General features: G+C 43.6%; 1 protein-coding gene across 1 annotated transcript in view; it reads left to right on the top strand.

The window, feature by feature from the left end:
- Positions 1-18025, top strand: part of LOC106586845 (high affinity cGMP-specific 3',5'-cyclic phosphodiesterase 9A) — a 40092-nt gene that overhangs the window by 17248 nt on the left and 4819 nt on the right. The window contains exons 3-9 of the mRNA XM_014174557.2: positions 10258-10342; positions 10808-10868; positions 12033-12107; positions 13309-13395; positions 13519-13623; positions 15590-15672; positions 15917-16073. Coding sequence (XP_014030032.2) covers positions 10258-10342; positions 10808-10868; positions 12033-12107; positions 13309-13395; positions 13519-13623; positions 15590-15672; positions 15917-16073 — 653 coding nt within the window. The remainder of the gene's footprint in view (positions 1-10257; positions 10343-10807; positions 10869-12032; positions 12108-13308; positions 13396-13518; positions 13624-15589; positions 15673-15916; positions 16074-18025) is intronic.

Raw genomic sequence — 18025 nt, 5'->3', positions numbered from 1 at the left:
GTACCAGTACTGAGTAATGATAACTAGGCTATATACACGGGGTACCAGTACTGAGTAATGATAACTAGGCTATATACACGGGGTACCAGTACTGAGTAATGATAACTTGGTTATATACACGGGGTACCAGTACTGAGTAATGATAACTTGGTTATATACACGGGGTACCAGTACTGAGTAATGATAACTAGGCTATATACACGGGGTACCAGTACCGAGTAATGATATCTAGGTTATATACACGGGGTACCAGTACTGAGTAATGATAACTAGGCTATATACACGGGGTACCAGTACTGAGTAATGATAACTAGGCTATATACACGGGGTACCAGTACTGAGTAATGATAACTTGGTTATATACACGGGGTACCAGTACTGAGTAATGATAACTAGGTTATATACACGGGGTACCAGTACTGAGTAATGATAACTAGGTTATATACACGGGGTACCAGTACTGAGTAATGACAACTAGGCTATATACACGGGGTACCAGTACTGAGTAATGATAACTAGGCTATATACACGGGGTACCAGTACTGAGTAATGATAACTTGGTTATATACACGGGGTACCAGTACTGAGTAATGATAACTTGGTTATATACACGGGGTACCAGTACTGAGTAATGATAACTAGGCAATATACACAGGGTACCAGTACTGAGTAATGATAACTAGGCTATATACACGGGGTACCAGTACTGAGTAATGATAACAAGGCTATATACACGGGGTACCAGTACTGAGTAATGATAACTTGGTTATATACACGGGGTACCAGTACTGAGTAATGATAACTAGGCTATATACACAGGGTACCAGTACCGAGTAATGATATCTAGGTTATATACACGGGGTACCAGTACTGAGTAATGATAACTAGGCTATATACACGGGGTACCAGTACTGAGTAATGATAACTAGGCTATATACACGGGCTACCAGTACTGAGTAATGATAACTAGGCTATATACACGGGGTACCAGTACTGAGTAATGATAACTAGGCTATATACACAGGGTACCAGTACTGAGTAATGATAACTTGGTTATATACACGGGGTACCAGTACTGAGTAATGATAACTAGGTTATATACACGGGGTACCAGTACTGAGTAATGATAACTAGGCTATATACACAGGGTACCAGTACTGAGTAATGATAACTAGGCTATATACACGGGGTACCAGTACTGAGTAATGATAACAAGGCTATATACACGGGGTACCAGTACTGAGTAATGATAACTTTGTTATATACACGGGGTACCAGTACTGAGTAATGATAACTAGGTTATATACACGGGGTACCAGTACTGAGTAATGATAACTAGGTTATATACACGGGGTACCAGTACTGAGTAATGATAACTTGGTTATATACACGGGGTACCAGTACTGAGTAATGATAACTTGGTTATATACACGGGGTACCAGTACTGAGTAATGATAACTAGGCTATATACACGGGGTACCAGTACTGAGTAATGATAACTTGGTTATATACACGGGGTACCAGTACTGAGTAATGATAACTTGGTTATATACACGGGGTACCAGTACTGAGTAATGATAACTAGGCTATATACACGGGGTACCAGTACCGAGTAATGATATCTAGGTTATATACACGGGGTACCAGTACTGAGTAATGATAACTAGGCTATATACACGGGGTACCAGTACTGAGTAATGATAACTAGGCTATATACACGGGGTACCAGTACTGAGTAATGATAACTTGGTTATATACACGGGGTACCAGTACTGAGTAATGATAACTAGGTTATATACACGGGGTACCAGTACTGAGTAATGATAACTAGGTTATATACACGGGGTACCAGTACTGAGTAATGACAACTAGGCTATATACACGGGGTACCAGTACTGAGTAATGATAACTAGGCTATATACACAGGGTACCAGTACTGAGTAATGATAACTTGGTTATATACACGGGGTACCAGTACTGAGTAATGATAACTTGGTTATATACACGGGGTACCAGTACTGAGTAATGATAACTAGGCAATATACACAGGGTACCAGTACTGAGTAATGATAACTAGGCTATATACACGGGGTACCAGTACTGAGTAATGATAACAAGGCTATATACACGGGGTACCAGTACTGAGTAATGATAACTTGGTTATATACACGGGGTACCAGTACTGAGTAATGATAACTAGGCTATATACACAGGGTACCAGTACCGAGTAATGATATCTAGGTTATATACACGGGGTACCAGTACTGAGTAATGATAACTAGGCTATATACACGGGGTACCAGTACTGAGTAATGATAACTAGGCTATATACACGGGCTACCAGTACTGAGTAATGATAACTAGGCTATATACACGGGGTACCAGTACTGAGTAATGATAACTAGGCTATATACACAGGGTACCAGTACTGAGTAATGATAACTTGGTTATATACACGGGGTACCAGTACTGAGTAATGATAACTTGGTTATATACACGGGGTACCAGTACTGAGTAATGATAACTAGGCTATATACACGGGGTACCAGTACTGAGTAATGATAACTAGGCTATATACACGGGGTACCAGTACTGAGTAATGATAACAAGGCTATATACACGGGGTACCAGTACTGAGTAATGATAACTTTGTTATATACACGGGGTACCAGTACTGAGTAATGATAACTAGGTTATATACACGGGGTACCAGTACTGAGTAATGATAACTAGGTTATATACACGGGGTACCAGTACTGAGTAATGATAACTTGGTTATATACACGGGGTACCAGTACTGAGTAATGATAACTTGGTTATATACACGGGGTACCAGTACTGAGTAATGATAACTAGGCTATATACACGGGGTACCAGTACTGAGTAATGATAACTAGGCTATATACACGGGGTACCAGTACTGAGTAATGATAACTTGGTTATATACACGGGGTACCAGTACTGAGTAATGATAACTAGGTTATATACACGGGGTACCAGTACTGAGTAATGATAACTAGGCTATATACACGGGGTACCAGTACTGAGTAATGATAACTAGGCTATATACACGGGCTACCAGTACTGAGTAATGATAACTAGGCTATATACACGGGGTACCAGTACTGAGTAATGATAACTAGGCTATATACACAGGGTACCAGTACTGAGTAATGATAACTTGGTTATATACACGGGGTACCAGTAATGAGTAATGATAACTTGGTTATATACACGGGGTACCAGTACTGAGTAATGATAACTTGACTATATACACGGGGTACCAGTACTGAGTAATGATAACTTGACTATATACACGGGGTACCAGTACTGAGTAATGATAACTTGGTTATATACACGGGGTACCAGTACTGAGTAATGATAACTTGGCTATATACACGGGGTACCAGTACTGAGTAATGATAACTTGACTATATACACGGGGTACCAGTACTGAGTAATGATAACTTGGTTATATACACGGGGTACCAGTACTGAGTAATGATAACTTGGTTATATACACGGGGTACCAGTACTGAGTAATGTTAACTTGACTATATACACGGGGTACCAGTACTGAGTAATGATAACTTGACTATATACACGGGGTACCAGTACTGAGTAATGATAACTTGGTTATATACACGGGGTACCAGTACTGAGTAATGATAACTAGGTTATATACACGGGGTACCAGTACTGAGTAATGATAACTTGGTTATATACACGGGGTACCAGTACTGAGACAACAGGATAGATAATAAACAGTAGCAGCAGTGTATGTAATAAGGATCGATGTAGATAGTCCAGCTAACTAACAGTCTTCTGGCTTGGGGCGTAGAAGCTGTTCAGGGTCCTGTTGGTTACAGACATGGTGCATCAGTACTGCTTGTCATGCAGTATTTAATATATATATTTTTTATTTAACCTTTATTTAACTGGGCAAGTCAGTTAAGGACAAATTCTTATTTACAATGACAGCCTAGCCCGGCCTAACCTGGACGACGCTGGGCCAATTGTGCGCTGCCCTATGGGACTCGCAATCACGGCCGGATGTGATACAGCCTGGATTCGAACCAGGGACTGAAGTGATGCCTCTTGCACTGAGATGCAGTGCCTTAGACCGATGTGCCACTCGGGAGCAGAGAGAACAGTCTATGACTTGGGTGGCTGGAGTCTTTGACAATTTTTAGGGTCTTCCTCTGACACCGCCTGCTATAGAGGCCCTGGATTGCAGAGAGCTTGGCCCCCAGTGATGTGCTGGGCTGTACGCACCACCCTCTATAGTGCCCTGTGGTCAGATGCCAAGCAGTTGCCATGGTGATGCAGCCATTCAAGATGCTCTAAAGGGTGCAGATGTATAACTTTTTGAGGATCTGAGGGCCCATGCCGAATCTTTTCAACCTCCTGATCTGGAAAAAGGCGTTGACGTGCCCTCTTCATGACTGTGTTGGTGTGTGTGGACCATGATAGATTCTTAGTGATGTGGACACAGAGGAACTTGAAGCTCTCGACTCGCTCCACTACAGCCCCGTTGATGTGAGTGTGGGCATGCTCGGCCCTCCGTTTCCAGTAGTCCACGATCAGCTCCTTTTGTCTTGATCACGTTGAGGGAGAGGTTGTTGTCCTGGCACCACACTGTCAGGTCTCTGACCTCCCTATAGGCTGTCTCATCATTGTCAGTGATCAGGCCTACCACCGTTGTATCTTCAGTAAATGTAATGATGGTGTTGGGAGTCATGCGTGGCTATGCAGTCGTGGGTGAACAGGGAGTACAAGAGGGGACTAAGCAGGCACCCCTGAGTGGCCCCCATGTTGAGTGTCAGTGTGACAGATGTGTTGTTACCTACCCTCACCACCTGGGAGCGGCCTGTCAGGAAGTCCAGGATCCAGTTGCAGAGGGAGGTATTCAGTTCCAGGGTCCTTAGCTTAGTGATGAGCTTGGAGGACACTATGGTGTTAAACGTTGAGCTGTAGTCAATGAACAGCATTCTCGCATGGGTGTTCCTCATGTCCAGGTGGGAGAGGGCAGTGTGGAGTGCAATAGAGATTTTGTCATCTGTAGATCTGTTGGGTCGGTATGCAAATTGAATTGGGTCCAGGGTATCTGGGATGATGCTGTTGATGTGAGCCATGACCAGCCTTTCAAAGCATTTCATGGCTACATATGTGAGTGGTACGGGGCGATAGTCATTTAGACAGCACAAGAACGCCAAGGTACCCTAAGGGACTATGGTGGTCTGCTTGAAACATGTAGGTATTACAGACTGGGTCAGAAAGAGGTTAAAAATGTCAGTGAAGACACTTGCCAGCTGGTCTGCGCATGCTCTGAGGACGCGTCTTTGTAATTCATCTGGCCTTGCAGCCATGTGAATGCTAACCATGTTTAACGGTCTTACTCACATCGGCTTCAGAGAGCGTGATCACACAGCTGTCTGGAACAGCTGGTGCTATAATGCATGGCTCAGTGTTGCTTGCCTCGAAGCGAGCATAGAAGGCATTTAGCTCGTTTGGTAGACATAGGTCGCTGGGCAGCTCGCGGCTAGGTTTCCATTTGTTATCCGTGATAGTCTGCAAGCCCTGCCATATCCTACAAGCATCAGAGTCGGTGTATACTGAACAAAAATATAAACACAACATGCAGCAATTTCAAAGATTTTACTGTGTTATAGTTCATATAAGGAAATCAGTCAATTGAAGAAAATACAAATATTAGGCCCTGATCTATGGATTTCACATGACTGGGAATACAGGTATGCTTCTGTTGGTCACAGATACTTTAAAAAACAGGTAGGGGCGTGGATGCGAAAACCAGTTAGTATCAAGGGTGACCACCATTTGCCTCATGCAGCGCAGCACATCTCCTTCTCATAGAGTTGATGAGGCTGTTGATTGTCGCCTTTGGAATGTTGTCCCACAACGGCTTCAATGGCTGTGCAAAATTTCTGGATATTGGCTGAACTGGAACAAGCGGTTGTACATGTCAATCCAGAGTATCCCAAACATACTCAATGGGTGACATGTCTGGTGAATATACAGGACATGGAATAACTGGGACATGTTCAGCTTCCCGGAATTGTGTACATATTTTTACATCATGGGGCCCTGCATTATCATGCTGAAACATGAGGTGATGGCGGAGGATGAATGGCACGACAATGGGCCTCAGGATCTCGTCACGGTATCTCTGTGCATTCAAATTGTCATAGATAAAATGCAATTGTGTTCATTGTCCATAGCTTATGCCTTCCCATACCATAACCCCACTGCCACCATGGAGCACTCTGTTCACAACGCCAAACTGCTCGCCCACACAACGCCATACACGTGGTCTGCTGTTGTGAGGCCGGTTGGGACGTATTGCCAAATTATCTAAAACAACGTTGGAGAAGACTTTTGGTAGTGGAATGTACATTGAATGATCTGGCAACAGCTCTGGTGACCAATCCTGCAGTCAGCATGCCATTTGCACACTCCCTCAAAACTTGAAACATCTGTGGCTTTGTGTTGTTTGACAAAACGGCACAGTTTAGAGTGGCCTTTTATTGTCCCCAGCACAAGGTGCAACTGTGTAATGATCATGCTGTTTCATCAGCTTCTTGCTATGCCACACCTGTCAGGTGGATGGATTATCTTGGCAAAGGAGAAATGCACACTAACAGGCATGTAAACTAATTTGGACACAACATTTAAGAGAAATAAGCTTTTTGTGCAAATCAAATTTTAATGGTCACAGACACATGGTTAGCAGATGTTAATGCGAGTGTAGAGGAATGCTTGTGCTTCTAGTTCTGACCATGCAGTAATATCTAACATGTAATCTAACAAATTCACAACAACTACCTTATACACACAAGTGTAAAGGGATGAATAAGAATATGTACATATAAATATATGGATGAGCGATGGCCATGCGGCATAGGCAAGATGCAGTAGATGGTATAGAGTACAGTATATACATATGAGATGAGTAATGTAGGGTATGTAATCATTATATAAAGTGGCATTGTTTAAAGTGACTAGTGATATATTTATTACATCCAATTATTAATTATTAAAATGGCTAGAGATTTGAGTCAGTATGTTGGCAGCAGCCACTCAATGTTAGTGATGGCTGTTTAACTATCTGATGGCCTTGAGATAGGAGCTGTTTTTCAGTCTCTTGGTCCCAGCTTTGATGCACCTGTACTGACCTCGCCTTCTGGATGATAGCGGGGTGAACAGGCAGTGGCTCGGGTGGTTGTTGTCCTTGATGATCTTTTTGGCCTTCCTGTGACATCGGGTGGTGTAGGTGTCCTGGAGGGCAGGTAGTTTCCCCCGGTGATGCATTGTGCAGACCACATTACCCTCTGGAGAGCCTTATGGTTGTGGGCGGAGCAGTTGCCAACCAGGATGCTCTCGATTGTGCATTTGTAAAAGTTTGAGTGTTTTCGGTGACAAGCCAAATTGCTTCAGTCTCCTGAGGTTGAAGAGGCGCAGTTGCGCCTTCTTCACCACGCTGTCTGTGTGGGTGGACCACTTCAGTTTGTCCATGACGTGTACGCAGAGGAACTTAAAATTGTCCACCTTCTCCACTACTGTCCCGTCGATGTGGATAGGGGGCTGCTCCTTCTGCTGTTTCCTGAAGTCCACAATCATCTCCTTTGTTTTGTTGACGTTGAGTGTGAGGTTATTTTCCTGACACCACACTCCGAGGGCCCTCACCTCCTCCCTGTAGGCCGTCTCGTCGTTGTTGGTAATCAAGCCTACCACTGTAGTGTCGTCTGCAAACTTGATGATTGAGTTGGAGGCGTGCATGGCCACACAGTCATGGGTGAACAAGGAGTACAGGAGAGGGCTGAGAACGCACCCTTGTGGGGCCCCAGTGTTGAGGATCAGCGGGGTGTAGATGTTGTTTCTTACCTTCCCCACCTGGGGGCGGCCCATCAGAAAGTCCAGGACCCAGTTGCACAGGGCGGGGTCGAGACCCAGGGTCACATGGAACATTTCTGGGATCTTTTATTTCAGCTCATGAAACATGGGACCAACACTTGTGTCCCGGTCATTAGAAGCGGTAGCTCTAGCCTTTAGCTCAGTGCGGATGTTTCCTGAAATCCATGGCTTCTGGTTGGGATACAGTGCCTTCAGAAAGTTCTAATTCATACCCCTTGACTTATAACACATTTTGTTGTGTTATAGCCTGAATTCAAAATGGATTAAATGTTTGTTTTTTTGTCACCCATCTACACACAATACCACATAATGACAAAGTGAAAACATGTTTTTATAAATGTTTGCAAATGTATTGAAAATTAAATATCTAATTTACCTAATTATTCACACTCCTGGGTCAATACTTTGTAGAAGCATCTTTGGCAGCGATTACAGTTGCGAGTCTTTCTGGGTAAGTCTCTAAGAGTTTACCACAACTGGAATGTGCAACATTTGCACATTATTCATTTAAAAATTCTTCAAGCACTGGCAAATTGGTTGTTGATCATTGCTAGACAACCATTTTCAGGTCTTACCATAGATTTTCAAGCTAATGTATGTCAGAACTGTAACTCAGCCACTCAGGAACATTCACTGACTTCTTGGTAAGCATTTCCTGTGTAGATTTGTAGTGTTTTAGGTTATTGTCCTGCTGAAAGGTGAATTCATCTCCCAGTGTCTGGTGGAAAGCAGACTGAAGCAGGTTTTCCTTTTGGATTTTGCCTATGCTTAGCTTCATTCCATTTATTTTTTATCCTAAAGATGCAGCCACCACTATGCTTGAAAATATGGAGAGTGGTACTCAATAATGTGTTGTATTGGATTTGCCCCAAACATAGCACTTTGTATTCAGGACAAAAAGGGAATTTATTTGCCACATTGTTTACAGTTTTACTTTAGTGGCTTGTTGCAAACAGGATGCATGTTTTGGAATATTTTTTGTTCTGTACAGACTTCCTTCTTTTCACTCTGTCATTTAGGTTAGTATTGTGGAGTAACTACAATGTTATTGATCCATCCTCAGTATTCTCCTATCACAGCCTTGTAACTGGTTTAAAATCACAATTGGCCTCATGGTGAAATCCCTGAGTGGTTTCATTCCTCTCCGGCAACTGAGTTAGGAAGGTTGCCTGTATCTTTGTAGTGACTGGGTGTATTAATACAACATCCTAAGTGTAATTAATAACTACCCCATGCTCAAAGGGATATTCAATGTCTGCTTTTTTTACCCATCTACCAATATGTGCCCTTCTTTGCGAGGCATTGGAAAACCTCCCTGGTCTTTGTGGTTGAATATGTGTTTGAAATTCACTGCTCGACTGAGGGACCTTACAGATAATTGTGTGTGGGGTACAGAGATGAGATTGTCATTCAAAAATCATGTCAAACACTATTATTGCACACAGAGTGAGTCCATGCAACTTATTATGTGACTTGTTAAGCACATTTTTACTCCTAAACTTATTTTGACTTTCCATAACAAAGGGGTTGAATACTTATTGACTCAAGACATTTCAGCTTTTAAGTTTTAATACATTTGTAATATTTCAAAAAACATAATTCCACTTTGACATTATGGGGTATTGTGTGTAAGGCCAGTGACAAAAACAGTCAATTGAATCAATCTAAAATACAGGCAGTAACTCAACAAAATGTTGAAAAAGTCAAGGGGAGTGAATACCTTCTGAAGACACTGTATGTACGCATGGTCACTTTGGGGACAACATCATCGATGCACTTATTAATGAAGCCAGTCGACTGATGTGGTAAACTCCTCAATGCCATTCGAAGATTCCCGGGAACATATTACAGGCTGTGCTAAACAAAACAGTCCTGTAGCTTAGTATCCACTTTATCGGACAACTTCTTTATTGGTTGCGTCACTGGTACTTCCCATTTTAGATTTTTGCTTGTAAGCAGGAATCGGGAGGATAAAGTCAGATTTGCCAAGTGAAGGGCGAAGGAGAGCTTTGTATGCATTTCTGTGTACGGAGTAAAGATGGAAGATGTGGCGTTGAGTCCAAAGAGTCCTGATAAGGATTTCTCATCATCATGTTTATCAATAAGGTCATCTGACTGATATAGATCCCAGAGGTAATCAATATTAATAGTTTATACAGTACAGAAGGCCTGGGACAGGTGGTTCTGATGCCAGACAAGGAGGAAATAGGTGTTGCATCTGACTATTGGTATCATAGGATACATTAACCTCTCTCCCCCTCTCTCTCCCCCCTCTCTCTCTTTCCCTCCCTCTCTCTGTCTCTCCCTCTCTCTGTCTCTCTGCAGTGGAGGGGATGAAGGTGGAGGAGATAGAGAAGTGTCACAGCGACATCAAGAAGCTCAGGGAGGAGATGGCCTCCATCAACAACAGGTTAGTCACCTTATTACATCATCATCTTTGAAGGTTTACCTCTAGCTGCGACCTGAATCCTGATAACGATGTCCAATGCCTGAATGGTTCTTTTCTGCATCTTACATTTGAACAGTCCTATCTGAGCTCCTAGTTAGTGTTAATTAGTAGAGGAAGTATTGACGAAACAAACTTCCCCCCCTCCCCAGCCGGTCATTAGCTGGGCTTTAGAACCAGGGTCATGCTCATTAGGTTATATATTTAGATCAGGTGTTATTATACTTTAATTTTAACAACCCCCCTCAGAGATCTCACTCTCTTGCTCAGGGTAGATCAGTGGCATAACAATGGGATCAGGTTGGACAATTATTAAAGGATTTAGTTAAGTTCATTGTTCCACATAATACAGTGTTAGTAATAACCTAAGGCGTCTGATAAGGTTACATACTGTCTGATTTATTGTTTGCTGCTTGCTTTGAACTGTAGTCATTTCCTGGATGACAAAAAGAAGCTGACATCTCGGAGAGACGTGCCCTCTTACCCCAAGGTAAGGTCTGCAAATTACTCCAACTTCATTGTGTGTGTCAGTGAGCCTGTTATCCGGGACTGTAGGTCCATAGTGTTAGAACACCACCTGTAGGTCCATAGTGTCAGAACACCACCTGTATGTCCATAGTGTCAGAACACCACCTGTATGTCCATAGTGTTAGAACACCACCTGTATGTCCATAGTGTCAGAACACCACCTGTATGTCCATAGTGTTAGAACACCACCTGTATGTCCATAGTGTCAGAACACCACCTGTATGTCCATAGTGTTAGAACACCACCTGTATGTCCATAGTGTCAGAACACCACCTGTATGTCCATAGTGTTAGAACACCACCTGTAGGTCCATAGTGTCAGAACACCACTTGTAGGTCCATAGTGTTAGAACACCACCTGTAGGTCCATAGTGTCAGAACACCACCTGTAGGTCCATAGTGTTAGAACACCACCTGTAGGTCCATAGTGTCAGAACACCACCTGTAGGTCCATAGTGTCAGAACACCACCTGTAGGTCCATAGTGTCAGAACACCACCTGTAGGTCCATAGTGTTAGAACACCACCTGTAGATCCATAGTTTTAGAACACCACCTGTAGGTCCATAGTGTTAGAACACCACCTGTAGGTCCATAGCGTCAGAACACCACCTGTATATCCTGAGTCAGTTGTATGACTGATTTACCTCCACCCTGTCAAATACAGCATGCCCCTACTTAATTACACCCATGTCATGTGTGCCAGTGTTTCCTCTAGATTTCATAGGTGGGTGCGGAGTGCAAAGGCCCTAGGGGCTAGCTGCCTCGCCTAAAGAATTACAGACAGCATCTGTCTCCGATGCTGGTTTAACACCCGTAGTCAGGTCAGGTGAGGTCAGGTCAGGTGAGGTCAGGTGTGGTGAGGTCAGGTATGTAGAGGTAAGTCCATAACAAGCACCGGAGACAGACAGACGGTAAACTGGGAGCTCTGTGCTTTCATGCTTTCGCAGCAGACCATAGACGTCCTCAGAAAGCCTGCCCTTTGACCTCTGGCTGTGGGAGGCCAACAAGGTCAGATGCTGACTTCACCAAAACATTGTTGTTCTTCTCTCTCCCCTCTTCTGTGCATCTCTCTATCTGCCTCTCTCTGTGTGTGTGTGTGTGTGTGTGTGTGTGTGTGTGTGTGTAGTACCACCTGTCTCAGGAGACAGTGGAAGCTCTCAGACATCCCACCTTTGATGTCTGGCAGTGGGAGCCCAATGAGGTGAGGACAGGGGATTGGACCATAGACCCTCAACTACCATACAGTGAGGGAAAAAAGTATTTGATCCCCTGCTGATTTTTGTACGTTTGCCCACTGACAAAGAAATGATCAGTCTATCATTTTAATGGTAGGTTTATTTGAACAGTGAGAGACAGAATAACAACAAAAAAATCCAGAAAACGCATGTCAAAAATGTTATAAAATGATTTGCATTTTAATGAGGGAAATAAGTATTTGACCCGTCTGCAAAACATGACTTAGTACTTGGTGGCAAAACCCTTGTTGGCAATCACAGAGGTCAGACGTTTCTTGTAGTTGGCCACCAGGTTGGCACACATCTCAGGAGGGATTTTGTCCCACTCCTCTTTGCAGATCTTCTCCAAGTCATTAAGGTTTCGAGGCTGACGTTTGGCAACTCGTACCTTCAGCTCCCTCCACAGATTTTCTATGGGATTAAGGTCTGGAGACTGGCTAGGCCACTCCAGGACCTTAATGTGCTTCTTCTTGAGCCACACCTTTGTTGCCTTGGCCGTGTGTTTTGGGTCATTGTCATGCTGGAATACCCATCCACAACCTATTTTCAATGCCCTGGCTGAGGGAAGGAGGTTCTCACCCAAGATTTGACGGTATATGGCCCCATCCATCGTCCCTTTGATGCGGTGAAGTTGTCCTGTCCCCTTAGCAGAAAAACACCCCCAAAGCATAATGTTTCCACCTCCATGTTTGACGGTGGGGATGGTGTTCTTGGGGTCATAGGCAGCATTCCTCCTCCTCCAAACACTGCGAGTTGAGTTGATGCCAAAGAGCTCCATTTTGGTCTCATCTGACCACAACACTTTCATCCAGTTGTCGTCTGAATCATTCAGATGTTCATTGGCAAACTTCAGACAAGCATGTATATGTGCTTTCTTGAGCAGGGGGACCTTGCGGGCGCTGCAGGATTTCAGTCCTTCACGGCGTAGTGTGTTACCAATTGTTTTCTTGGTGACTATGGTCCCAGCTGCCTTGAGATCATTGACAAGATCCTCCCATGTAGTTCTGGTGGAGAGTTTGGAATCTGATTGATTGATTGCTTCTGTGGACAGGTGTCTTTTTATACAGGTAACAAGCTGAGATTAGGAGCACTACCATAGACACTCAACTACCATAGAACTGTTGCTCACACTCGGTCTCACTTCTCGACCTTCCTTCATGTGGTCAGATGCTGAGCTGCCTGGAGCACATGTACAATGACCTGGACCTGGTCAAGGGCTTCAACATGAACCCCATCACATTAAAGAGATGGCTGGTAAGACATCTAGAGAGATCTACAACTGTTCTTCATCTACTGCTGCACCACTTGTTACTAGTGTCAGGTTTGTTGTAGACGTCTGATGGTCTCACGTCTTCCTTCCCCTCTACCTCCCTGCAGATTTGTATCCATGACAACTACCAGGTGAATCCCTTCCATAACTTCCGTCACTGTTTTTGTGTCACCCAGATGATGTACAGCATGATCTGCCTCTGCAGCCTACAGGTAATACTACAGTAATACTACAGGTAATACTACAGGTAATACTACAGGTAATACTATAATAATACTATAGGTAATACTATAGGTAATACTATAGGTAATACTATAGGTAATACTACAGTGAGTACTACAGGTAATACTACAGGTATACTACAGTAATACTACAGGTAATACCACAGGTAATGCTACATGTAATACTATAGTTATACTGCAGGTACTACAGGTACTACCACAGTAATACTATAATAATACTACAATAATGCTACTGGTAATACCAAAGTGATACTATGTGTAATAGTACAGTAATACTACAATAATACTACAGTAACACTACATGTAATAACAGTCATATCACAGTAATACTACAGGTAATACTGCAGTAATACTACAGTAATACCATATTCATACTACAGTAATACTACAGGTAAAAATTGCTGTCATATCACAGTAATACTACAGGTAATACCACAGTCATCACAATAATACTACATGTAATACCACAATAATACCACAGTAATACCACAGTAATACCACAGTAATCCCTCAGTAATACAACAGTAACACCACAGTCATATCACAGTAAAACTACATGTAATACCACAATAATACCACAGTAATACTACCGGTAATACCACAGTAATACCACAGTAATCCCTCAATAATACTACAGTAACACAACATATAATACTACAGGTAATACCACAGCAATACTGCAGTAACACCACAGTAATACTACATATAATACTACAGGTAATACCACAGTAATACTACAGTCATATCAAATCAAAGTATATTTGTCACGTGCGCCGAATACAACAGGTGTAGTGAAATGCTTACTTACAGGCTCTAACCAATAGTGCAAAAAACCAATAGTGCAAAAAACAACAGTAAAAAGACAGTGAAAAACAGTAGCGAGGCTATATACAGTACAGAGGCTATAAAAGTAGCGAGGCTACATACAGACACCGGTAAGTCAGGCTGATTGAGGTAGTATGTACATGTAGATATGGTTAAAGTGACTATGCATATATGATGAGCAGAGGGTAGCAGTAGCGTAAAGAGGGGTTGGCGGGTGGTGGGACACAATGCAGATAGCCCGGTTAGCCAATGTGCGGGAGCACTGGTTGGTCGGGCCAATTGAGGTAGTATGTGCATATGTATAGTTAGAGTGACTGTGCATATATGATAAACAGAGAGTAGCAGCAGCGTAAAAGAGGGGTTGGGGTGGGGCACACAATGCAAATAGTCCGGGTAGCCATTTGATTACCTGTTCAGGAGTCTTATGGCTTGGGGGTAAAAACTGTTGAGAAGCCTTTTTGTCCTAGACTTGGCACTCCGGTACCACTTGCCATGCGGTAGTAGAGAGAACAGTCTCTGACTGGGGTGGCTGGGGTCTTTGACAATTTTTAGAGCCTTCCTCTGACACCGCCTGGTGTAGAGGTCCTGGATGGCAGGCAGCTTAGCCCCAGTGATGTACTAGGCCGTACGCACTACCCTCAGTAGTGCCTTGCGGTCGGAGGCCGAGCAATTGCCGTACCAGGTAGTGATGCAACCAGTCAGGATGCTCTCGATGGTGCAGCTCTAAAACCTTTTGAGGATCTCAGGACCCATGCCAAATCTTTTTAGTTTCCTGAGGGGGAGTAGGCTTTGTCGTGCCCTCTGTAATTCCACAGTAAGACTATATACCTCAGCTCTATAAAAGGGCATCAATAATACTGGAGTGATGAGAGAGATTGGTGAGGAGGAATCGTTTTTTTCTTGAAGAGGAGGGAGAGACGCTGAGAGATGAGTTTGAAAGAGAAATTCTACTCCCTTGGAGACGCTCCCTCTGGCATCCTCTCGAACCCTGTTGTCGTGGTCAACCATTCATGAGAGGTGCCGGGAACACACACACATGCACACACACGTGCGCACAGTACACAGATGGCCCATTCATTGACGTAATGGGCCTGTGTTGTGTGTCTCCCAGGAGATATTCACCCAGGTAGACATTCTGATTCTGATGACAGCTGCAGTGTGCCACGATCTGCAGCACCCCGGATACAACAACACGTAAGACTTTTATTCTCTCTCTCATCTGTCTATACTAATTCAATGAAACTAGACACCCAGGTTTCAGTCAAAAAGGGATTTGAAAGCATGGCCCTGTGAGAGTAAAGCATGGCCCTGTGAGACTAAAGCATGGCCCTGTGAGACTAAAGCATGGCCCTGTGAGACTAAAGCATGGCCCTGTGAGACTAAAGCATGGCCCTGTGAGACTAAAGCATGGCCCTGTGAGACTAATTCTCTCTCTCAGGTACCAGATAAATGCACGGACGGAGCTGGCGGTACGCTACAATGACATCTCTCCTCTGGAGAATCACCACTGTGCCGTGGCCTTCCAGATCTTCTCCCAGCCTGACTGCAACATCTTCTCCACCTTCGACCCCGAGGCCTTCAAACAGATTCGTCAGGTAGGAGTGTGTGTGTGTCCACATAGTACTATACCAGTAGTCTAATATAGCATGTTCTAAGTCTGACCTGTATCTCTGTCTTAGGGAATCATCACACTGATCTCTCTCTGTCTGTCTTAGGGAATCATCACACTGATCTCTCTCTGTCTTAGGGAATCATCACACTGATCTCTCACTCCGTCTTAGGGAATCATCACACTGATCTCTCACTCTGTCTTAGGGAATCATCACACTGATCTCTCTCTGTCTGTCTTAGGGAATCATCACACTGATCTCTCTCTGTCTGTCTTAGAGAATCATCACACTGATCTCTCTCTGTCTTAGGGAATCATGACACTGATCTCTCACTCCGTCTTAGGGAATCATCACACTGATCTCTCACTCTGTCTTAGGGAATCATCACACTGATCTCTCACTCTGTCTTAGGGAATCATCACACTGATCTCTGTCTGTCTTAGGGAATCATCACACTGATCTCTCTCTGTCTGTCTTACGGAATCATCACACTGATCTCTCTCTGTCTGTCTTAGAGAATCATCACACTGATCTCTCTCTGTCTGTCTTAGAGAATCATCACACTGATCTCTCTCTGTCTGTCTTAGAGAATCATCACACTGATTTCTCTCTGTCTGTCTTAGGGAATCATCGCACTGATCTCTCTCTGTCTTAGGGAATCATCGCACTGATCTCTCTCTGTCTGTCTTAGGGAATCATCACACTGATCTCTGTCTGTCTGTCTGTCTTAGGGAATCATCACACTGATCTCTCTCTGTCTTAGGGAATCATCACACTGATCTCTCACTCTGTTTTAGGGAATCGTCACACTGATCTCTCACTCTGTCTTAGGGAATCGTCACACTGATCTCTCACTCTGTCTTAGGGAATCATCGCACTGATCTCTCTCTGTCTTAGGGAATCATCGCACTGATCTCTCTCTGTCTGTCTTAGGGAATCATCACACTGATCTGTCTGTCTGTCTGTCTTAGGGAATCATCACACTGATCTCTCTCTGTCTGTCTTAGGGAATCATCACACTGATCTCTCACTCTGTCTTAGGGAATCATCACACTGATCTCTCTCTGTCTGTCTTAGAGAATCATCACACTGATCTCTCTCTGTCTGTCTTAGAGAATCATCACACGGATCTCTCTCTGTCTTAGGGAATCATCACACTGATCTCTCACTCTGTCTTAGGGAATCATCACACTGATCTCTCACTCTGTCTTAGGGAATCATCACACTGATCTCTCTCTGTCTGTCTTAGGGAATCATCACACTGATCTCTCACTCTGTTTTAGGGAATCGTCACACTGATCTCTCACTCTGTCTTAGGGAATCGTCACACTGATCTCTCACTCTGTCTTAGGGAATCATCGCACTGATCTCTCTCTGTCTGTCTTAGAGATTCATCACACTGATTTCTCTCTGTCTGTCTTAGGGAATCATCACACTGATCTCTCTCTGTCTTATGGAATCATCACACTGATCTCTGTCTGTCTGTCTGTCTTAGGGAATCATCACACTGATCTCTCTCTGTCTGTCTTAGGGAATCATCACACTGATCTCTCACTCTGTTTTAGGGAATCGTCACACTGATCTCTCACTCTGTCTTAGGGAATCATCACACTGATTTCTCTCTGTCTGTCTTAGAGAATCATCACACTGATTTCTCTCTGTCTGTCTTAGGGAATCATCACACTGATCTCTCACTCTGTCTTAGGGGATCATCACACTGATCTCTGTCTGTCTTAGGGAATCATCACACTGATCTCTGTCTGTCTGTCTGTCTGTCTGTCTGTCTGTCTGTCTGTCTGTCTGTCTGTCTGTCTTAGGGAATCATCACACTGATCTCTCACTCTGTTTTAGGGAATCGTCACACTGATCTCTCACTCTGTTTTAGGGAATCGTCACACTGATCTCTCACTCTGTTTTAGGGAATCGTCACACTGATC

The sequence above is a fragment of the Salmo salar genome, chromosome ssa25, assembly GCF_905237065.1.
Source record: "Salmo salar chromosome ssa25, Ssal_v3.1, whole genome shotgun sequence".
Classification (NCBI taxonomy): Eukaryota; Metazoa; Chordata; class Actinopteri; order Salmoniformes; family Salmonidae; genus Salmo; species Salmo salar.
The sequence above is the reverse complement of the archived record's forward strand: the minus strand, read 5'-3'. Positions and strand labels throughout refer to the sequence as shown.